Source organism: Pleurodeles waltl, chromosome 8 (genome assembly GCF_031143425.1).
Source record: "Pleurodeles waltl isolate 20211129_DDA chromosome 8, aPleWal1.hap1.20221129, whole genome shotgun sequence".
Classification (NCBI taxonomy): Eukaryota; Metazoa; Chordata; class Amphibia; order Caudata; family Salamandridae; genus Pleurodeles; species Pleurodeles waltl.
This window is the reverse complement of record NC_090447.1, coordinates 118234895-118258623: the sequence shown is the minus strand read 5'-3', so window position 1 is coordinate 118258623 and position 23729 is coordinate 118234895. Positions and strand designations below refer to the sequence as shown.

Sequence of the window (23729 nt, the reverse complement as noted above, 5' to 3'; positions counted from 1 at the left end):
CTGAGAGCGAGTGGGTGCACGGGGCGCAAGATAAGTGTTGAGCTTTCCACACCTTTTATCAACAGCTATATACAAGAGAGGAGGTACCTCAACCAGTAATAGAGGAATATCTGGAGGCCTGCGTACGGGAACCTCTCCGCTCAAGTTGATGACCTTATCACCCTTGACAAGATCACGAAGGCCCAACGGGTCCTAACACAAGGGAAGTCCCCCAGACCGGATGGTCTCCCAGTCAGCTTTTTTAGACTATTCCTGTCTGAACTTGGACATTCGCCTCTACCTTTTCAATTCATTCACCCATGACACAGGCATTACCCCTACCAGGGCGATGGCTGAGATTGCCAAAATCCCTGAGCCGGGCAAAGACCCCTCCTACTGCCAATCGTACGCCCAATAGCCCTGCTCAACACTGATGCAAAGTATTTCACTAAAATATTGGCTATGCAATTGAAGCATTTCCTACCTGGCCTCATAGACCCTGATTAAGTGGGGTTTATACAGGACAGACATGGGGCAGAAAAAAAAACAATAAAAAAATAAAAAAATTAAAAAAAAAAATCGCACACCTCATAAAGAAGGTCCAGACACCAACTACCGGCCTTTCTGATGTCCCTGTATGCAGAAAAGGCCTTTGACAGGGCTAAGTGGGCCTTCCTTAAATCTGTCCTTAAGAATGGGATGGGTCTCAACCTGCTCACTAAGATAACGGCGTCATATGTCACCCTAACAGCCACATCCGAGTCAATGGTACTTGCACGGCTCCAATCCAAATTGAAAGGGGCACTAAGCAGAGGTGCCCTCTGTCGCCCCTGCTTTTTGCTCTAGCTCTTGAATCTCTCGCCATCACACTACGGCTGACCAATGAGGTTGCGGGAATTCCCTTTGGTGGGAGGGAACGCAAAGTCAGTCTCTTTCCAGATGACCTGTTATTAACTCTCACACAGCCCTCTAAGTCTCTGCTGGTGGTTGTCCAGGCTCTTGACCACATTTGCAGCTGCTTCTGGCTTCAAAGTAAACATGTCTAAATTGTCCGTCCTGAACCTCGCGATTCCGAGATCAGAGATCTCGCACTTACAAAGCCTGGCACCTTTTAAATGGGAACCGAACATGATCTGATACATATTTGGGCCCTAACCTTACAGCCACCCACGACACATGGACTGCAGTGAACTGGCCCCCTCTTCGGAAGGGCATATTAGAAGACCTCCGCCAGTGGCAGCCACTGTGTATCTCGTGGCTAGGGCGGATTAATATAATTAGTATTTTTGAGGAGGGTTCCCTACTTGTTCCAAACCTTACCCACACCTATTCCGCAGGACGACATTACTAGACTACAGCGGGCTATCAGTGCCTTTACTTGGAACAAAAAGCCTAGAATCTCGAAAAAACAACTGATGCAGCCACGTGACCAAGGAGGCTTAGAATGCCCTAGCCTCCTAGAGTATTACTGGGCAGCGAACCTACGCTTCAGATCTGCCTGGACGGCATGCAAATGCAATTGCTAAAGGTTCCACATGGACCGCGCAGTGGCCTGCAGACCCCTGTCGGACTTAGCATGACTCCCAGAACACGCCAGGCCCCGTAGTCCATACTTAGCTAAGCACACGAAAACTGCGCTGGATATCTGGGATAGAATAGCTGTGAGGCGCGGCCTCACCTCTTTTCCCTCTCCAAACACACTGACTGCCCGTAACCTGGAATTCCCACCAGCCCTCTCCACACATGCATTTCATGGATGGACCGATAAGGACTGCCAGACAATACAAGACATTTTTATGGGCCCCATAATGAAAACCTTTGCCAAATGCAAGAAAGGCTACATACTCCAAGACTCACACTGTTTACAGTATCTGCATTTAAGACACAGGGTACTGCACCCCTCTATATACCTGGCGGCTATCCGCCCTTTCACTTTATTTGAAACATTGGTACGCACCTATAAGGGATCGAAAGGACTGATTTCCAATACTCATAGATTGCTCCAACGCTCTGTTTCAATGAATCCCCAGCCTTATCAGTCTGCATGGAACTCGGAGGTGGGCAAGGAGATATCTTTGAAGCAATGAGAAACACTTTGACGAGTTAGCCCCAAATTGTTTTTCAGCCTCTCCCTCCGGGAAACTGCATACAAGCTACTGTACCAATGGTATTACACCCACTCTCGGCTGGCGCAGATATACCCGGGAACCTCCAAACTATGTAGGCAATTCAAAACTGACGGGGCAACTTCTGCCATATCTGGTGGCCTTGGTCCTTGATCGCAACATTTTGGAAAGAAATCCTAAGTCACACTAAAGGCGTGGTTGGTTATCCCTTCCCAACCACATACAGCATGGCGATACTGGGCATTCGCCCGACTATGTTAACTGATAAGACACTTTTGGACTGGACACACATTAGCTGCATCGCCTTAACCCAGCAACTGACTACAGGATGTCCGCTCTCCAGGGCCCTCCCTTTCTACCAGCGAACTACTCACTTATGGCCCCTGCACCAACTACTAGAGCCCCCCCGCTCCTTTTTTCTTTTCATATGCGCTCGCGAGTGGGATCCACACACCTGCTCTCTAATGCTCCCATGTTTCCCCTTAATCCCTACTTCCTTGCCTGTACCTTGCTCATTTATGTGGGAGTTATATGATGTTGTTTGCTTTCTTTTTCTGGTGTGTCCCATTTTTCTCCAACCATGACCAACGCTGAAACAATTGTTGATTAATGTCAATTACATGATTACTGCCTTGACAAGTGATGGGTTCGCTGTATTTTTCAACACTAATATTGCATGAAATCTAGAGCAATGTTAAGGCTGGAAGGTATCACTAACTAGCTGTAACGTGTTGTTAACACTATTAAAATATCTAATAAAGAGACATTTAAAGAAAAGTAAACATCACCACAAAATCGAACTACAAATTTCCCTGCTAATGAGTGGTTACCTAAATAAGATTAGCACAAAATAAATTGTGCTCTAAACAATCCACATTTACTTATTTTGTATATGTAACATGGGAATACGCCATTAAGGCTATGTCACAAGTCAAAAGGAAGTGCCAACTTTACTCATGATTTAAACAAAGTGCAAGTTACAAACCTCAGAGCGAGGAGTTTTCCACACCCTCATTATTTCATTTTTTGCAGAGGGTAATACAAAATGTGTGCATGTAATGTCAAAAATGTGCCCAAAATTCTGTTTGCGTCTGACTGGCTATTAGCAACTTAGTTGGAAAAAGATCCTAGGTAGCATAAAAGTAAACTTTGAAAGCACATACCTATAGTCAAAGACAACGCGTCTTACCAAGTATTTGATTTTAAGTCCCCCGACCCCCCATTAAGATCCTCCAACAGAATGTTCCAAATAAACAGTACCTGACAAGTGTAAGCAGCTAATACGTTTATGACTGAATATATTATACCCACAAGCTCTCGCCTTCCATTATTCGTTTTAATCCCTCGACTCCAAAACACATGCACCTCTCATATCGTGGCATTCTGTTGCAGATTCCATGGAGTTGATATGAAGTGATCAATTACAGAAAGGCACAAGAACACGAATATACAGCTCTGAAGTCACATCAGTAACCAAGGTTCGAGTACTATACTCAATCAATTACAGCAGGTCCAACTTGATATTTCACCTCAACCTGCACCGACAAAAAGGGCTTTTAGCACATAACTCAAAGTAAACCTAAGGCAGCTGACATGCGTTTCAAAACCTATAGCGACTTTCAGGCATGGAACGATACTTAAAATAATCCTCGAATAGGTCAGTGGGAATCCGATTTGGAACAAGGCATCAGTATTATACAAGAAAACAACAGCTTACAAGAGATTTTGCAGTTTTCTTCCTCAGTTCTATAGAAACACATATACCATTTTCAAAACCTGCGAATGGTCTGAGTCTTCCAGAGACCAGATTTTATACAAAGCTTTATCTAAATGACTGGATGACCAGCTACAGCACTATACCCCAGGTATTTGCTCACTTAACTGGCGGGAACTGGAAAAGAAACTAAACTACCTAAGGTCGTGGAGTTACTATAACAAAAAAATTATTTGTATTCCTTCCCACACATCAGGCGAAAGCTGATGAGAACCCTTTCATTGTAACAACTGCGAAGGGGCAAACCTTGCAGTGTGAAATAATTGCTACTCGTGTATGACACTGGATTGAAGCTGATATTTCTGGAACATGGGACTTCAAATTACATACGATTTCTGCAATCGAATAACAACAAACAGAAGAGACAACGAACGCACAAGGAGTGGCAGCCTGTCCAGCAGAAAGCAGGGCAGCAGTCGTCGCAAATGCACTTTTTCTTACCCAACTTGCGCAGAATCCTCTTGCACTCATCCCGGCTCAGATCCAGGAGTGTTGGCCATACCACGGGCATCTTCCTGCATTCAGGTCACAGACCTGCTCCCTCCCTGCAGAAGCAAGTTACAGGCTATGAAGGGGGCGCAGGGGACAATCTCAAAACATGGACTTCTCCAAACTGTGAACTCCAGTAGAGCTTCAAGTGTGATGGTTTCGACGAGTGATTTTTAAGTGGCCTATATTTTGCTTATTCCGGGCTAGCCCTAAAAAAGCCTGCTCTAACCACTGGACTGCTACCCCATCTGTAAGACTTGCACGCAGCTGGCATCAAACCTATGTAGTTAGCGACGCAGCAGAAGCCGGGGACGAGTACAGAAAAGGGAGGTGGGTGAATGCAAAAAAGAGGGCAGAGAGCACTGCATGGAAAGGGCGGTGCAAAGGCTGTGGAGGAGATCGGTGAAGAAGCTGAGAAAGAAAGAAAGAGGCGTCGGTTACGGGGGAGGAGGGAGCAGCGAAGAAGTAGAGTGAGGGAAAGGAGTACTTGGATAGAGAGTAGAAGGGCGGTGGGGTTAATAAGGTTAGTCGTACAGGGACAGGGGAGTAATGTCTGGGGGGAGCAGCGCTTAAAAGAACAAGGAAGCAAGGGTCGGGATGGCGAGGAATGCAGAGACCGAGGGGAAGAGAAGTACGTGTGAACTGAAGGAAGAGCAGACGCTGAGAGGAGGAGCAGGGCTGATGCTCGGGAAAGAGAACCGTGGAGGTCGAGACCGAAAGGTGCGCAGAGGCTGCAGAGAAAGTCGAGGGACAGACAATAAAAAAAAACAAGGCTTATGGGCAGTGGAAAGATTCCAGGACGATCGGGGTGTCTGTAGGTAGCAATGTGGGTACTGGGCTACATACAGCAGCAGATAAGAAAATAGTAGATAGGAAATTTGTTATGCATGATTAACAATATGGGGTGTCAGTAGACAGAAGTCTGTCACTAGGTTGGCTCTGAGGAAGGTTATATATTCTGTCGGCAGGACTGTCCGAGAATGTTGAAGATAACCCGTTAACGAGCAGGTCTGACCCTGAACTACGGATCTCTCCGGTCGCAAGGAGAAGGGGGAGCCATGGCTCAGTGACAGGAGTAGCTTTGCCATCTATGGCCACAGAGACACAAAGGAGCTGCCTGCGAGAAAAGAGGGGTCCTACCCTTCTACGATGATACTTCTCCCATCTTCCGAGGAGCCGTACCCACCTTCCCCAGGAGCATCGGTGAACCAGTGGCTTTCAGACACACAAAACAGGGTTAGCCTTCCTAACTGTGGTTCTAAAGATGCAAAAGATGGCGCGGGCATCCAGTGCGCAGGCGTACAGCCAGAGAATGCCGGGAGTTGAAGTTTTTAACGAAGACAATCAGTTTCTTACAGTGACATAAACAAAGGACCGCTGAGACAAAACGTATACATTAACTAGAAATTTCGATATGTTAACTGTTTGAATGGGCTTTCAAAAAACAGATAAAGTGAAATTATGGTAATGCGTCTGGTAATGTTTCGTGGTTGTCTCTGCAAATACCTACACCTGTCAAATATGAACACATTCATGAGAAGATCATACTTAGTGATAATTAAAACTATTACTAAAGTTAAATCACGCCTTGTTGTCTGGCTGCCTACTTGTGAACACTACATTTTTTAAAAAATTTCTAATTAAATTCGTGTACTGTACACTAACGTTAGTCATGTGTAGCTACTACTCAGCAACGTGGATGTATGCTATAGGCGAGCAGCAAAGCCGGAGCTTTCGGACAAGGACAGAAAAATGACACGTATTAAAACTACAAGAGTTTTTGGAACAAAAGATCAGGGCAAAGAGAACCGATAACCGGTAAACCAGAACAACCCAATAGACAACTTTCAATGTGCAAACAGAAATAGGTCTGCACGCTCCCGATCGTTTCCCCTGGCCCATCAAGCAACGTAGCGTCAGCAAAAGCAGTGCTTAATTTGTGCTTGTTGTTTCCGGTGCAGAGCACCCGCACTTATTATTCTGCCTCAAGCATTTACTGCGAGCAAAGACATATGGAAAAGACGGAGGAAGAGAAAAAAACGAAAAAGTGTCACACTCGCAGAAGCTGCAGGAGTGAGCTGAAGGGGTAGGAATTGGCTGTAAATGGATTAAAGAGGTCAGAGATGGCTTCAGGATTACACTGCCTCCAGTGCTTGAAAAGGAAAAAATAAAGTGCAGGTACTCTGTGCCAGAGTACCTGCTTCTTTCTGGGAAGTGCTGGTACTCTCCTATTAAAAGTATTATGTTTTTCTTGCGATGTGCCGGTACTCCCTGTCTCAAAATAAAAAAGTGCTGGTACTTCGTACTGGACAGTACCAGCCCATTTAAAGCACTGGCTGCCTCAGTATCCCGTGTTGGCACATTTAATTGCAGCAGCCGCGTATTGAAGGGGCACCAGCATATTTTTATTTACAAATTAAGCACTGAGCAAAAGCCACATTTTTTTAAATAAACAAAAAACTAGAACACTTGGGGTCTCATCTACGAGGACTTATCGACACACTGGTTCTCCGGAGCATCATTTGTTTAAGCTCCGGTGGCGCAGTGAGCCAGCCCATATTTACAAGGCCACACAAAGCCACCTTGCATGGCTTTTCATGGCTCTGTAAATATGGGCACCTTTCACGCATAAAACTGCATGAAAGGGGCGATCCATGGGTGTTGCTTGAGGTGTTCCCAAGCAACACTCACTGAATGCTAAGGAATCTGATGCATTCCCAAAGTTACAAGTCTGGGAATGCGTCAGATTCCTACGACACCTCAGAGGTAGCGTAGAAGTGACGCAACAGGAAGGAATATTTTTATTTCTCCCCGTTTTTTCCTCCTTCTGTGGGGGAAAACACCTCTCTCTACATTGTTTTTCTGTCCCTTCCTACACAAATACTATCATCCCTCCAACGCAGGCATCCTTCCACCATGGTGCAATGGTGCCTGCTTTGGTGCTAGGCAGCAATTTGTGCACCAGCGCAGGGGAGAGGACAGAAATTCATCATATCTTGTAGATACAGCACATTTCTGCCCTTTCCTGGTGCGCAGGGCGACACAGCAAGACACTTACTGCACTGCCTTGTGCCAAAGGTCTTGCAAATAAGACCCTAACTTTTTAAATTGATGAAAAAATAACAGAGCCTCAGACACCACGATGCAGGAAGACAAGCTGCGAAATTCACAGCATTTCCTTAAGTGCAGACTGTACAAACAAAGCCAGAATCAAGTCTTGGTTGGCTGGTATATCAACACTGGTGGGTAAAGGTTGTATCTGAAATAATTGTGTAGGATGAACCATAATTTGTAAATTAACATTACCAAAACGTGCATCACACAACTGACCTTTAAACATTTAATTTGGATCACTAATATAAAACTTCCTAGCAAACTTAAAGCATACATGCCAATAGACCCGATCCAGGCAGAAGACTCACGATTTTTGAAGCAAAAAAATGACTATGGCTTAATTTTGTCCGTCTCCCGCCTGGCTCTACTTTAATGAAAGTCAATGGGGAAATACATTCTCCCGATTACATTTTTTAGAAACTACCTATTTCTTTTTCTAATATGTTGGCATGGATGTAGTAAATACGCACAATACTCAACACTTTAAAGTTAAAAAAAAAACCTAAGGTGTAGCGAATCACAACTGAAATCCAGTGAAGAAAGAGAAAAAGGAGAGGATGTCATAAAGGAACATATGGAGCAGTATTACGTGTTTTGTGGTATATGTAGTTATTGCGTTACTTGTTTCTATGAGTGACTGGGAAATATAGTTCTATATTCATTAATGCAATGAACTGGCCAACGACTGTTATTACATAAAGTGAAAATAGAGATACACGCTTCTCGTCTCAGGTCCTGACACGGCGTCAGTACCAAGTCAGCATCAATGCTAAGTCAAAGTTACATTAATTTGTGACTGTTCGTTGCCTTGAACGTCATCAGCCTTTATGCACATTAAAGTCTTTCAACTGTGTCTATCCTGGGTTTAGGCTTGCATGCCTAGCTCAGTCCCTCTTCTATGTATACGCCCCTTTCTTCCAATAGGCGCGCTCATTCCTCCAGGCCGCTTAGAGCACTGTGGGGCCGCTCTCACCTCAGGGGCCATAGAGACGTGGTGTAAACAGAGGCCTGTTTACGATTATTTTTTATTATTATTTTTTTCCTCCTACCCCTGGGGTATAAAGACATACGATGCCTAACTTCTGCGCGGCTCCCAACTGCACGCAGAAAAGCACGCAGTCAGACCTGGCCTTCTTCAGATTCCCCCGTGACCCAGAGAGGTGAGGAGCTGCTCATACGTGACAGTGTGGGGCATGTAGGGGTAAAGTAATCACTGCGTTGAGTCTGCGAACACACGGAGTCATGTAATGCGACTGAAACGGCATCCCACGCTGGGAATTGGTTGAGCGGCGTTACAATCGCTGTTGTCTCAAAGGAGTATAAAGACTTGGTGGTTAGTTGCGCGCATGCGTGCTAGAGAATCTTAACCCGTCATAGTCTAGACCGCTAACCGTAATTCTGTGTGGGCCGTAGCGCAAGTGTAAAGCGGCGTTTTCCTGCACCTAAAGATATTAATTCTAGGATATGTATGGGATCGTCTTTCAACGTGAAGAAACACGTATCAGGGGAGACGGTGAACTAATATCAATTTATTAAGACCCACTAAAATACATTACACCGAAGAGATCGACGACCAACTGCTGGAGTAATCGCCCATCTGCCCCACCCTTCGCGCGCCCCTCTTCACCTGCTTTGTTCATGACTTTAGAACAGAGGTCTTCAAACTTTTTTTTTTTTCTTCTTCTTCTCGCCCCCCGCCCCACCAAATGTTTTCAGATAGGACCACCGTCAAAACTTTACGGCAATGATTGGAGTGAGGGAGGGCTGAGCGTGGGGGAGTGGCCTTCATTTAGAAAGAGCAAAGTGGGAGATAAAAAAAAAAAAATCAAGTAGAGTTTTAATGTACATTCAGAATATTGAGAAAAAAAAACACATTGAAAAGTCTTTTTTTATTCTTCAGTTATGTTTTTTGTGATCTGATTGACCGTAGGTTGGAAGAGCACAAAGCACTTGCAGTATAGTGAAATGGGTGGAGTTATAGGTATGTAGATTTAGATAAATGATAGAATCATAGCATGTCATTGGTAGAATCTGTAGAGGTTCTGTGGAGACTGTTAGCGGAGACGGTTGGTACAGAACTTTCTGGTGGAAGGACGTACTTGCTTGCTCTTCCCTTCTACCACTAATAAACGCCTGTTGTTAATCCAATTTGTGTGTCCTTGTCACTACAAATTGGCCGTGAGTAGTGGACCACTGGAAGCCACCTGAGTCTGTAGTTCCGGATAATTGTTGGGAAGCAGTTAACGTAGTGTTCCCGACGCACTTCATCCTGACTTCAGCAAATCTACTTATCACTTTGGTGCCATGTAGTGCAACAACAAATTATGGCAGCAATCTCATTATGTAATAGCTCTGATAATAGCGTCTCTGATTATGTCAGGGCTACTACTATAGTAGGGCTTGAATAGTTGCAATTTCCTTATTTTGCCACGTTTCCGCAGGTCTACATACTGGGGCAGTAAGCAATAGTTCCAGAAACTGCAATCACACAAAGTGTGTGGGGTGGTAGTAGAAAGAACAAGCCTCTTTTGGCCTTTTCAAAGTATGCTGGTTAGGCAATTTCCTTAGTGGGAGTAAAGATATGGATGTGACAGGTGGCTAAACCTATGAGGGAGTTCCCTTTACGGACTAGGTGCTCTCACACACATTATAGTGTCATGCTTCATCATATGGCCACCTAGCCCCACCCATGTAAGATAATACTACCTGGTCGGACTCAACCTCGTAGTTAAAGGAACTTCAGAGGGAGTGCTGAAATTTGATCTTGCTGGGTATTAAAAGGGATCCAGATGAGAGTGGTGATAGATAAAAGTACCTCACAAATCACCTGTTGGGTTCGGAAATTTAATATCGGTGGTTGTAGGTAAGAATAACAACAGGGATGGAGACGCCTTTGAGTATGATGACTCAAGGAGTCTAAAAATTGGGGACCAACATGTTTCTGCCCACGCTAAGAGCCTAAACGGTCTGGGGCATTCATCAGGGTCGTGGATCCCTAGAAGTGAAGAGCATCATTAGATGCTCGTTGGTAAAGGTGAGTGTTTAAAAGAAAGAGGGCCTACCTGAATATGTTATCCGAGACATCAAATTCACTCTATTCCCTATGGGGAAATGGTACGTGCCAGGAGAAATTGTAGTTTGGAAGTGGACTTTAGAGATAATATTAAAGACATGACGGCCAGGTTCAAATTACGGGGCTATCCTACTGGCACCCTGGACAAAGCCTGTAGCAGAATTGGACGCTTATCTAGGGCTGACACCTTGAGACATAGGTACAAAGTGACAGATAATAGTGTAAGGTGTGTAGTCGACTATACTACTGCTTCAGCGACTCTTCGGAGATGTATGAGAAAACATTGGCACATACTTAAGGCAGATATAACTCTGAAGGATCAAATATCGGATTCACCTATTGTAGGAAAGTACCATCTTGCCTGGCATGTTACCCCCATATTTCACTGTATATATGTTGTTTTAGTTGTATGTGTCACTGGGACCCTGCCAGCTAGGGCCCCAGTGCTCATAAGTGTGCCCTGTATGTGTTACCTGTGTTATGACTAACTGTCTCACTGAGGCTCTGCTAATCAGAACCTCAGTGGTTATGCTCTCTCATTTCTTTCCAAATTGTCACTAACAGGCTAGTGACCAATTTTACCAATTTACATTGGCATACTGGAACACCCTTATAATTCCCTAGTATATGGTACTGAGGTACCCAGGGTATTAGGGTTCCAGGAGATCCCTATGGGCTGCAGCATTTCTTTTGCCACCCATAGGGAGCTCTGACAATTCTTACACAGGCCTGCCACTGCAGCCTGAGTGAAATAACGTCCACGTTATTTCACAGCCATTTACCACTGCACTTAAGTAACTTATAAGTCACCTATATGTCTAACCTTTACCTAGTAAAGGTTGGGTGCTAAGTTACTTCGTGTGTGGGCACCTTGGCACTAGCAAAGGTGCTCCCACATTGTTCAGGGCAAATTCCCCGGACTTTGGGAGTGCGGGGACACCATTACACGCGTGCACTACACATAGGTCACTACCTATGTGTAGCTTCACAATGGTAACTCCGAACATGGCCATGTAACATGTCTAAGATCATGGAATTGCCCCCCAATGCCATCCTGGTATTGGGGAGACAATCCCATGATTCCCCGGGTCTCTAGCACAGACCCGGGTACTGCCAAACTGCCTTTTCAGGGGTTCCACTGCAGCTGCTGCCAACCCCTCAGACAGGTTTCTGCCCTCCTGGGGTCCAGCCAGGCTTGGCCCAGGAAGGCAGAACAAAGGACTTCCTCAGAGAGAGGGTGTTACACCCTCTCCCTTTGGAAAAAGGTGTTAAGGCAGGGGAGGAGTAGCCTCCCCCAGCCTCTGGAAATGCTTTCATGGGCACAGATGGTGCCCATTTCTGTATAAGCCAGTCTACACCGGTTCAGGGAACCCCAGCCCTGCTCTGGCGCGAAACTGGACAAAGGAAAGGGGAGTGACCACTCCCCTGACCTGCACCTCCCTTGGGAGGTGCCCAGAGCTCCTCCAGTGTGCTCCAGACCTCTGCCATCTTGGAAACAGAGGTTATGCTGGCACACTGGACTGCTCTGAGTGGCCAGGGCCAGCAGGTGACGTCAGAGACTCCTTCTGATAGGCTCTTACCTGTGTTGCTAGCCTATCCTCTCACCTAGGTAGCCAAACCTCCTTTTCTGGCTATTTAGGGTCTCTGCTTTGGGGAATTCTTTAGATAACGAATGCAAGCGCTCATCAGAGTTCCTCTTCATCTCTCTCTTCACCTTCTGCCAAGGAATCGACTGCTGACCGCGCTGGAAGCCTGCAAAACTGCAACAAAGTAGCAAAGACGACTACTGCGACCTTGTAACGCTGATCCTGCCGCCGTCTCGACTGTTTTCCTGGTGGTGCATGCTGTGGGGGTAGTCTGCCTCCTCTCTGCACTAGAAGCTCCGAAGAAATCTCCCGTGGGTCGAGGGAATCTTCCCCCTGCAACCGCAGGCACCAAAGAACTGCATCACCTGTCCTCTGGGTCTCCTCTCAGCACGACGAGCGAGGTCCCTTGAACTCAGCAACTCTGTCCAAGTGACTCCCACAGTCCAGTGACTCTTCAGTCCAAGTTTGGTGGAGGTAAGTCCTTGCCTCCCCACGCTAGACTGCATTGCTGGGAACCACATGTTTTGCAGCTACTCCGGCTCCTGTGCACTCTTTGAGGATTTCCTTTGTGCACAGCCAAGCCTGGGTCCCCTGCACTCTAACCTGCATTGCACGACCTCCGGCTTTGTGGGACCCTCTTGTGCAACTTCGGGTGAGCTCCGGTTCACTCCACTTCGTAGTGCCTGTTCCGGCACTTCTGCGGGTGCTGCTTGCTTCTGAGTGGGCTCTTTGTCTCGCTGGACGCCCCCTCTGTCCCCTCACGCAATTGGTGACATCCTGGTCCCTCCTGGGCCACAGCAGCATCCAAAAACCCTAACCGCGACCCTTGCAGCTAGCAAGGCTTGTTTGCGGCCTTTCTGCACGAACACACTTCTGCACGACTCTTCACGACGTGGGACATCCATCCTCCAAAGGGGAAGTTTCTAGCCCTTGTCGTTCTTGCAGAATCCAGAGCTTCTACCATCCGGTGGCAGCTTCTTTGCACCCACAGCTGGCATTTCCTGGGCATCTGCCCACTCCCGACTTGATCGTGACTCTTGGACTTGGTCCCCTTGTTCCACAGGTACTCTCGTCTGGAAATCCATCGTTGTTGCATTGCTGGTGTTGGTCTTTCCTGCAGAATTCCCCTATCACGACTTCTGTGCTCTCTGGGGAACTTAGGTGCACTTTGCACCCACTTTTCAGGGTCTTGGGGTGGGCTATTTTTCTAACCCTCACTGTTTTCTTACAGTCCCAGCGACCCTCTACAAGGTCACATAGGTTTGGGGTCCATTCGTGGTTCCCATTCCACTTCTAGAGAATATGGTTTGTGTTGCCCCTATCCCTATGTGCCCCCATTGCATTCTATTGTGACTATACATTGTTTGCACTGTTTTCTATTGCTATTACTGCATATTTTGGTATTGTGTACATATATCTTGTGTATATTTGCTATCCTCATACTGAGGGTACTCACTGAGATACTTTGGCATATTGTCATAAAAATAAAGTACCTTTATTTTTAGTATATCTGTGTATTGTGTTTTCTTATGATGTTGTGCATATGACACTAGTGTTACTGTAGGAGCTTCACTCGTCTCCTAGTTCAGCCTAAGCTGCTCTGCTAAGCTACCTTTTCTATCAGCCTAAGCTGCTAGACACCCCTCTACTCTAATAAGGGATACCTGGGCCTGGTGCAAGGTGTAAGTACCCCTTGGTACCCACTACAAGCCAGTCCAGCCTCCTACACCTATCTTCACTTATTGCAGAGGCAGAACCCTTAAAAATATTTTATGTCCTAGCTATCCACTGACACCCTAACAGGACAATTGGCTTACAACTCATAGTAAAGTTTTTTTTAACTGTGGTCGATGTGGGATGTGTAAATGGAGCAGGTCAGGGATTTCCACTTTTGATAGTTTGATGGGGGATAGATTTCATATAACCTCCCACATCACGTGTGACAGCTGCTTTATCATTTACATGATTGTGTGTAAATGTGGCTTATATTACATTGGCAGCACTATAAGATCCCTTAAAGATAGAATTAGCGAACACTACAGAGCTCTTATACAGCGGGATGAACGCTATCCCATAGTCATACACATGTATCAATGCCCTAAACAGACTGATACATGGGCTTTCGAGTTCTTTGGCTTTGAGATGGTACATGCCAGTCCACGTGGTGGGAATAGAGAGTTAGAACTAAGGAAGAAGGAATGCCTATGGATACTCAAATTACGAGCGGTGGAGATGGGTCTCAATACCAACTATGAGATGGAATATTTTTTGGATTGATTTAATATCACTATAAGTGCTGATGCTTTATCTTCTATATTACTTTAACACTATCGATATATGGGTCCTCATCACTGAGGCAAATGTTGGTGAAGATAATTTCTCATTTGTATTTCTTTTACTGTACAATTTTCAATATAACATCGTTTTTTATCTCAAAACATTTGGGTAGTTGGATAATAATTAATCTTTCTTTGTGTACAGGTTCAAACTATGTATTTGTAACTTCACAATTACTAACAAACTGATAATGACGATATATGATGTTTGGGAATAATGAGTATATTGGATTCTACATGTTGGCTTTCTCCAAGTCACTATTAGATACCATTGGTGGCCTTCTCCAAGTTGCTTGTTTGTTATTTGATGCTACTGATTTACAATATAAACAGAGGACATGTTTTCTCCTATTCTTTCCCTTTTGTTTCTGATGAATATGCTACCATCTGTTTGACTTGTGAGGTAGGGACCGGGACACAAACGTGATTTGACTCTAGTTATAGGACAGTTGACTAATAGGTGGATAATAATATTTTTTTTTTAGTTGCGATGAATACTAAACTTATTTGTTTATGGTGTTTTTTTTCGTTTTACTTGTAATGGAGAAATCGACTCCTTTCCTTCAGTTTTTTTTGTTTCTCCCGGTGTTTGGAGAAAATCTTTCTTGTTATATATGTATTAAAACAGGTGGCTCTCGAAATTAGTAATTAGAGTACGCCGGGGACACGTACAATATCGGGGTTTCTCTATCTAAGATGGCACCTGTGTTTCTTCTTCCTTTTTTCTACATGCGCACGAGACGCTGCGTTCGCATTTGAGTTTTTGATGCGCACAGGGAACTCAGTCTTCTCGCGATATTGGGTAAGGGATTTACTGTGCTATTTAAATAATGGCGGACGAAGGGAACGCCTTGTCTCTCGTCTTTCGGAGCAGGTATTTCGAGCTCCGTTTTTTGTACTTTTTGATGGATTTCAATTAAGGTGAGTGAGGGTGGCATATTATCACATGCGCTGTCAGCGCAGTAAATATCACTGGATGGCATTAGTGGGTCTATATACCCATTGCTTCAACTTATGTTAATTTTAATTTTATTGTCCTAGGTGTTTATGACACAACTTGACTTTGTATGCAGCCACATATATATGGCCATTGGCGGGTAGGTGGTTTACATTATACCTTGGGCGGATCTCACGTTATCTTTTCACTCATTACTTCTTGGCTTTTTTGTTGGGCTCTGACAGTTATATATAATGTATTGTTGATTACAGAGTCAATTCTATTTGTTGGTTAAGAACTTTGGGTTACTGATGGTTCCCGTATTTTACCCAGTTGAGGTATGAATTGCTTTGTTTTGGGTCGCTGTAGATACACTTAGTGATTCCTTGCACATAATTGGTGTACGTGGAGATTTCCTATGTTTATCTATTATATTTTTTCTTTTGGGAGTGCACTGGTTGGTTTCACATTTCTTGTTTTTTTTCAATTACAGATTGCTCGTAATTGCAGTGGCTTTGTTTATATTTTATAGAGTGTCATTATTTCTTGCGGGTTGTGCCTTGGTTCCTCCCGTTCACTTTCATACTAGATGGGGTTAATCTTTGGGTTAATTTCAGTACTGAATTGATGTAAATGATTGTAAATAATAGGATTTCTATTTTTAATTTATAAGTGTGGATTATATAACTAATTGATTTCTTCTTTTTGTGGTAGTTTGATTGTAATAGGTCTTGTGTGTTACGTACAATGTATATAGTGACTGATGTTATATTATATATGTATCTTATATCTGATATGTTTTGCAGCCTTGAAAAAGTCACGGGGAGTATTCACCCCCATGACGAAACACATGTTGGCTGTTCTGTGTCTTATTAAAGATGGACTCTTCACTCAAAAGGATTCCACTGGATTTCTGTTCATCTGCATGTCTTATTTGACTGTGGGTTATTGAAACACGTATTTGAAAATTTCTGTATTAACTAACTTTTAGCTATAAATTCGTTTACGAGTGCCTAGGTCTATGTTATGAAGTTTTAAAGAGAGAGGGCCTACCTGAATATGTTAAAGGGGTATGGCCCTGTATGAACAAGGCGAATAGCCTCTGGTCTGGGGACTGACGAGGGGGATTGCCACTTGTAGTCACACTTACTCCAAAGGAAGCAACACAATAGTGCACCTATGAGGTCCGTGTCCCAGTTGCTTGCTTGTAGTTCCTAGATAATACTGGAGTCAGTGTGGGGTTGAGTTACTCCCGATACTCTCTCTTTGTGTGATAATAGCAATAGTTCCAGGCCTTTAAGGCTGCAAAACTACTAATTTGCATGTTTTAAGGATTATCACTAGCTCTTCTCTCATCTTTTCCCATAATGAGAAAGGTTGGAAATGTACTTCTGACAATGCCAGACGTATAAGTTCTTCCAGGGTTTTCAAAAGAAAAAAAAAGTAGTTGGAAGGAAAGTGAACTTGCAAAGGCTCAATAGATTTTCACATGAGCAAATCTACACATGCATATTTATTTGTGCTAAAATACAGTTCACAAATATTTTCTAGGAGTACGATTACCTGGGCTACTTCTTTAAGTTCATGTGATTTCATGAAAACCACTAATTCAAAGACATATACCAATGGTGCACTTTTGTGACTTTCTTTAAGAATTTGGTCCCTAATTAGGTCTGGCATTAGCAAATATATTTGTTTTTATTAAACTTTTATTTCTCTCTCTATCAGCTGTCTTTACTGTGAGTGATTGCATTCTGCTGTTCCACAAGGAGCATATAGGCACATAGTAGTTTTGTTTAGCGCCAGGAACTACTGTGGCAATCAGTGGTGTAATGAAACTGGAGGGGGCCCCCATGCAAAGAACATAGAGCCACCCTCCCTTCTTCCTGACTCACTCAGGGCAGGTTCTGTGCTGAGAGGGCCCCCTGGAGGGGTCCTGCCACACAGCAGAGGTTGCGGGGCCCTTGTTACGCCATTGGTGGCAATGTGTGCTTTTTGAGACCAAAAACTTTTTTTTTTTTTGTTTTGTTGCCAGTGTTTGTTACAATGGTGAGGGCCTGGCAGCTCCCACAATAATAAAGTGTTACAAAAGCCATATCAAAACAGGACACGCATTGACGAAACCAAAAGACTCATAACAAATGTTGGATCGGTTGGTTTTGCCAGTGCTTATTTATTTTCTTGCTTCCCATAATCTTGTTGAAAATAATTAAACTGATTTTCCATTAGGAATATTTTTTGGAAATACTAGCATGCATCAACACATTTTACTAAATGACGCTTCAAAGAAATAGCACCTAAAGTTTCATAGTAGAGAAACCTGTTTTCCTACTTGCCTTTTTTTCTGAACATTTTACTTTGAAAGCAAAGAATTATCACTCTTGCTTACAAGCTTCTCCAAACATTTGCATCTAACCAGAGAGTATTTTTAAATACTGGAGTGCAATGTGACCGTAAACTGTTTATTTACATCACTCACCCTAACAATAAAGGCTTTTCATCAATGAACCAGAAATACAAGTTCGGACAGCATTTACATATGGACACAGGCATTATGGCAACTGCAGACAGTTCCCTTCTTTGTAAACTGGCAGCTAAAGTATCTATGCTGCAAGGGGGTGGGGCCTACTTTTCCCAAGGACAAAATAAACATAAAAAATTGTTGCCCTTGACCCCCAAACAATTTGTCGCGGGCGTCGGGCTAGAGGAATTCCACATCCCTGCATACACACCTTCACTGCCTATGCGTGTTGCATCAGTACGTTGACCACATTTTGAAAGAAATTAATTCAGGAACCGATCCTTACTACGGTGACATGCACACCTTAAAGCCTGTCTTCACACAATTTAGTGTTGCTGTGCAGCGGCGATGACGTACACCTTCACCGCCTATGCGTGTTGCGTCAGTACGTTGACCACATTTTGAAAGAAGTTCATTCGGGAACCGATCATCACTTAGGTGGCACACACACCTGGGAGCGTGTCTTCACACATTCTAGAGTTGCGCTGCAGCTGTGGTGACATGCACACCTTTGCAGAATATCACAGGACTTGGTACTGTTAAATTATCAAGCATAATTTGTACTGCGTGTCACATCAAGGGTTACATCTCCTGTGTTGTTGACTCGCGTATGGAAAACAGGATTAGCAATTTACAAACTGTCCTCTGGTGATACGCACACCTATCTGGTGTGTTTCTGATCTTAGCGGATATGACTGCAGTCTTCTAGAACATGTAAAAGTACACCTTTATGTTATAGTTGGGATTACTTTATTTGAGAGGTCTATCTATTTCAGTATCGTGTTAACATGTTAAATAACATACAATTGAATTATTTTTATTGATCCACACTTTTCTTATGTGTACAGTACTTATATCACGTAATATTGTCACTGTAATTATCTAACTGGTATATTCTAGGTAACATGTTGTCGTTGTCATGTGTGCCCAAACATTTTCACTTACTCCTCCCTTACCATTTCTGTCGTGTCCAGGAGAACCCCAGATGAAATGGCTGGAGTGGAAGGAGTATTTCTTGAGTTACATTTCTGCTATTGGGGAAGAGAGGTTGGAAGATTTCTGCTACTAGGAAGAAGAAAATTATTTTACTTAGTTTAGGGCCAGAGGGATTACAAGAATATAACCAGATGGAAAAGAAAACGAGGTCTGGGGAGGAATAGAATGTTTTCCTTAATGCGTTAGATCTTGATAACTATTATCAACCTGCAGTTTGTGCAGCGATTGATAGTTTCAAATTCTTTCAGAGGAAACAAGGTAAAAACGAACCCATTGAAGACTATGTATGTGCCTTAAAAAAATTAGCTATCTTGTGTAAATTTGTTAGGTTGCATGATGACCTTTTATATGTGATCAAATTATCATGAACACTAATGACTCACACCTACAAGAAAGGTTATGGGTTAACAGTGATTCTTCATTTAAAAACATAATTCTATGTCAGGACCGGAGGCTCAGATTATGCTTCTCTTTCCATGCTTTGTTTTTTAACAGCAGCCAATGAAAACCATGAAAAGTAAAAAAAACTACATGACCCAACACAAGTCATATCACGTGATGAACCATAGAGGAGGAAGCCAATAAAGTGTTACATCACACCCAGCCACTCCTCTTTCTTTGCTGCTTCGCAGCCAGATAAGTGCTATTTTCTTTCTTGTATATTGTGATAACGTGTTTGGAGAGGTATTTTCCCCTCCTTGTAAAGCGTCCTTTTGGATTGCTTTTTTAATTGTGTGGAGTGGGAGCAGGTGAGCGAGGACTCGCGCTTCCAGCGCAGTCCTATCTTTATGCCGGATGAAAGGTCTAATTTTCTTTGATTTATTGTTTTATGGCTCGCGCTCTGCGTGAGCGCGTTATTCGAGGTAGCGCTGTCTCTGCGCTCCTCCTTAGATCCTGTCTGCCCATTTCAGCGTTGCCGCTTGTGTTCTCTTCCCCGGAGGCCTTCAATTATCTCGAGCCCGGTCGTGTTTTGCCGGGCCGAGTGCAATATTTGTTTTTCCCCCAGGGGTGCCTGCCTCCAGCGCTCGAGCACTTCTGTAACTTGTTTATTTAACGCTTGTCGAGAGCGTTTTATTGGATTTCTTCTCTACGCTCGTCGAGAGCATTTATCAGAGGCTCTGCCTCTTACAGACACTAGCGCAGCTGCGCTATTAAACTGAACTTGATTTTCACCGGCTCAGCTCCCATATACGCCCCAGTGCCTGGACACTGGGGTTGAAATAATTCCTACTCAGGCTGTGCCTGACTTCAAGGGTTTTTTAACCCCTGCAGGGCAGCTCCCTCCACATCCTAATTTTGACTGTTTGCTCTGCCCTGGTTTGTTACTTTATTGATTATACTGCTCCTTTGGAGCCTCATTTCTGCTGATTTTCTCAGTATGGCTGGCTATGATGACCAAGCCGAAGAATTATACTATCTGGATGATACTGCTGGTGCTTTTGACCAGGACCTAGTCTATGCTCTTGACACAGGAGTGCGTCATTCAGTCAATTAGGCCTTAGCTCAGGCCATTCAACCCATCAAGCACCACCTCTTGGGCTTGGTGGATCAACAGGGCTCGGTAGCCCCGGGGGGCGCTCAACCCAGTGGGGAATCTTCCTTTGCGGCGAGCACTCAGGCTCCTAAGCAAACTTCTAACCCGCATGCTGCGGACTTTGAATCCCTTCTAAGGAACATGGCAAGGGAGCATGACTACAATGCGGGATCACAAAAGAAGACTGTTAGTGACCCAGCTTCTTCTTCTTCCTCGGAGCACTCCTCTGAGCAGGGTGATGCTCCCCCTCGTAAACGGAAGAAGAAAGCTCACCACAAGGAGATTCCTACCCCTAAGGTGCTGACTTTCGAGCCAGAGGACATCGCACACCCCAGATCCTCTCTGTGGTTACCACCCCCTGAGGTGGCAGATTATGTAGAAGCCCATATTAGACATGACTTCGATAATGATATTCGTTCTAGACTGAGATCAGAGTGTCCCAGACCTGATTTCCCCTCCAAAGTTACCGAGACCCCAGAGTTGGATCCTACTCTAGTAACTTTCCTCAAGAAATCTGCGAAGGATCCTAAGAAGGGTATTGATCGTGCCTGGCGCGGATGCCAAGAATAAGCTATTAGACATTTCCGGGCCTCTAACTAAGATTCTAGAATTGGCTTTTCAGGCCAAAGTGTCGGGTGAGCCTATTAACCCGGACATTCTGGTAGGCTGGGCTTAGAGAGCTCTTTGTTTCTTGGGCAATGCTAATTACGCCATTTCTTTGGAACGACGCAGATCTGTTTTGATGAAGCTGGACCCCAAGCTGGCAGACCTCGCTGCCTCTGAATCAGGCCCGTGGCCCAGGGCTTACTTTTTGGATCTCCATTTATGAAGGAACTTTCTAAGTTTGTTTCCACTTACGCCAGTCTGGACAAGGCACAAGGTTCCACCCGGAGAGTGCTACGTCCACTTTTTTGTGGGGCTGGACGCTATAGAGGGCGTGCATTCGGCCGCTTCAATCAGCAAGGCCCCCATCGTGGCTCCTACCAGCAAGGAAGAGGGGGTTTTCAAGATTATGACTCCTCCTCTTCTACCTTCTACCCGTCGAGACCAAGGTATGGTCGGGGCAGATTCCGCAGGGGGAGATCCAAAGGACAACAATCCTTCTCCCAGGAGTCGGGAGCCACAGGTGAGCTTGATTGTGTGTTCAGATGTAATGCTGGGGGGCAGAACTCAGAACGTTTTGCAGGCTTGGCGCCTGATTTCCTCAGATGCTTGGGTCTTAGAGACTGTACAAGGGTTCAAGCTAGAATTTTACGAGTCCCCGTATCAACCATGCCTTCCCAGTCAAGTATATTTTTCCCTTCAAGAGCACAGTCTCATTTCTGCAGAAATTTCGGATCTAGTCAAGAAGGGCGCCGTGGTCAAGGCTCCCCATCACCCTTCAGGTTTTGTCAGCCCAGTGTTTCTAGTAGACAAGAAGGGTGGCGGCTCCTGACTAGTTCTAAACTTAAAAGACTTCAACGGGTTTTTGATATATCGCCATTTCAAAATGGAGGGTATCCATTTGCTGAGAGATGTTCTCCAGGAGGGGGACTTGTTAGTCCGTTTAGATCTAAAGGACGCCTATCTGACCATTCCTATTTTTCCTCCGCATCGGAGGTTCCTTCAATTCTGTTGGGAGACCGAATATTACGAGTACAAAGTTCTCCCCTTTGGTCTGTCCTCTGCCCCTTGGTGTTTCACGAAGGTAATGCGACCAGTCGTAGAGTTCCTTCGCTCCCAAGGGGTCAGATTAATAATTTATCTAGACGACATTCTGATCATGGCCCAGGATCGAGACCTACTGTTGTCTCATCTGGAATGCTCGGTGTCTCTGCTTCAGAGTCTGGGATTTATAATCAATGCCCAGAAGTCCATTCTGGTTCCCGTTCGGCGGATATACTTCCTAGGGTTCCAGATAGACTCGATGCAGTCTCTACTTATTCTCCCCCCCGGGAAGATTCATTCGATCAAGAGAGAATTGAGATCTCTATTATCCAGACAGACTGTATCATTGAGAGCGATTGCTCGCATGGTGGGCCTGCTTTCTTCTTCGATTCAGGTGATATTTCCGGGCCCTTTGCATTACCGAGCCCTTCAACGCTTGAAGATATCCCATCTTCAGAAAGGCCTAAGTTATGCAGATCAGGCTCCCCTGTCAGAGGAGTCTCGTGCAGAGATGCATTGGTGGCTGGATCATATGGAAGCCTGGAACGGCAGGGCCATATTCAGCTCTTACCCGGATGTAGTGTTAGAGACCGTTGCCAGTCGTTGGGGCTGGGGAGCCCGATGCGGCTCAGTGTCCACAGGAGGCAGATGGTCCAACACGGAGTTGAGTCTCATCATCAATTGCTTGGAGCTCCTAGTCGGATCATTTGCAATCAAGAGTCTCTCTCCCATCAGAGCGAATTGTTGTATTCTCCTTCGCATGGACAACATCTCGGCAGTGAGATATGTCAACAAGCTGGGGGGAACTCGCTCCCGCATCCTGGCGGAGATAGCCAAGGAGTTCTGGCACTTCTGCCTTCAACACAGGATTTCAGGGGTGGCGGAATATCTTCCTGGAGCCAACAACATAGTGGCCGACTGGAACTCTCGTCATCTGAGAAACTTCAGCGATTGGAGGTTACATCCCAGAGTTTTCAGAACTCTTTCTGCGAAGTGGGGTCCCTTTTCAATCGACCTGTTTGCGTCTCGCCTCAACTGGCAGATGAAACGTTTTTTCAGTTGGAGACCGGATCCGGAAGCATCGAAGACGGATGCGTTTCTTCAGGACTGGTCTCAAGAACAGAGTTACGCGTTTCCTCCCTTCTTGATGATACCCAGGGTCTTGGCCCAGATCAGGCGTCAGCAAGCGGAGTTCGTTCTGGTGACCCCCCTTTGGAGATCCCAGGCATGGTTCCCAGTGGCAATGGAGCTGAGTTGCGATCATCCGATTCTTCTTCCCTTCCGGGAGAATCTCCTCCAGGACCCTCAGGGTTTGTTACACCCATTAATCCTGTCCGGTCAACTATCATTGATGGCTTGGCGTCTTTCAGGGAAAGATGGAGCATCCCAGGTCTTTCGCAAGAATCTTCTGAGTTCATTGCGGGTTCCTGGTCCTCCAGTACTCACAAAAGATACGCTTCGGCTTGGAAGTGATGGAGTACTTGGTGTAGTTCTAGGAGTGCAGATCCTTCTTCAGCAGGTTGCTGTCTGGTCCTAAATTTCCTTTTTGCCCTGGCAGCGTCAGGTCTAGCAATATCGTTCCATCAATAACTATAGGTCTGCTATTTCAGCAGGACA

At 44.9% G+C, this 23729-nt stretch overlaps 2 protein-coding genes across 11 annotated transcripts in view; one reads left to right on the top strand and one right to left on the bottom strand.

Annotated features, from left to right (window-relative positions):
• The window catches only part of EMSY (EMSY transcriptional repressor, BRCA2 interacting), a 230558-nt gene extending 224855 nt beyond the window's left edge, over positions 1-5703 (bottom strand). For 7 of the 9 annotated variants that reach the window (XM_069203885.1, XM_069203891.1, XM_069203893.1 and 4 more), the window contains exons 1-2: positions 5555-5702; positions 4321-4424 (exon numbers count right to left, since the gene is read on the bottom strand). In XM_069203885.1, the coding sequence (XP_069059986.1) occupies positions 4321-4390 (70 nt within the window). In that variant the 5' untranslated portion in view covers positions 4391-4424; positions 5555-5702. Of the gene's footprint in view, positions 1-4320; positions 4425-5508 lie in introns of all 9 variants that reach the window. The other 2 variants (XM_069203886.1, XM_069203892.1) reach the window with 2 other exon arrangements.
• Positions 5704-8395: 2692 nt separating this feature from the next.
• THAP12 (THAP domain containing 12) overlaps positions 8396-23729 on the top strand; it is an 81693-nt gene continuing 66359 nt past the window's right edge. Inside the window, exon 1 of one of the 2 annotated variants that reach the window (XM_069203882.1) lies at positions 8396-8642. In XM_069203882.1, the coding sequence (XP_069059983.1) occupies positions 8554-8642 (89 nt within the window). In that variant the 5' untranslated portion in view covers positions 8396-8553. The remainder of the gene's footprint in view (positions 8643-23729) is intronic. The other variant, XM_069203883.1, reaches the window with a different exon arrangement.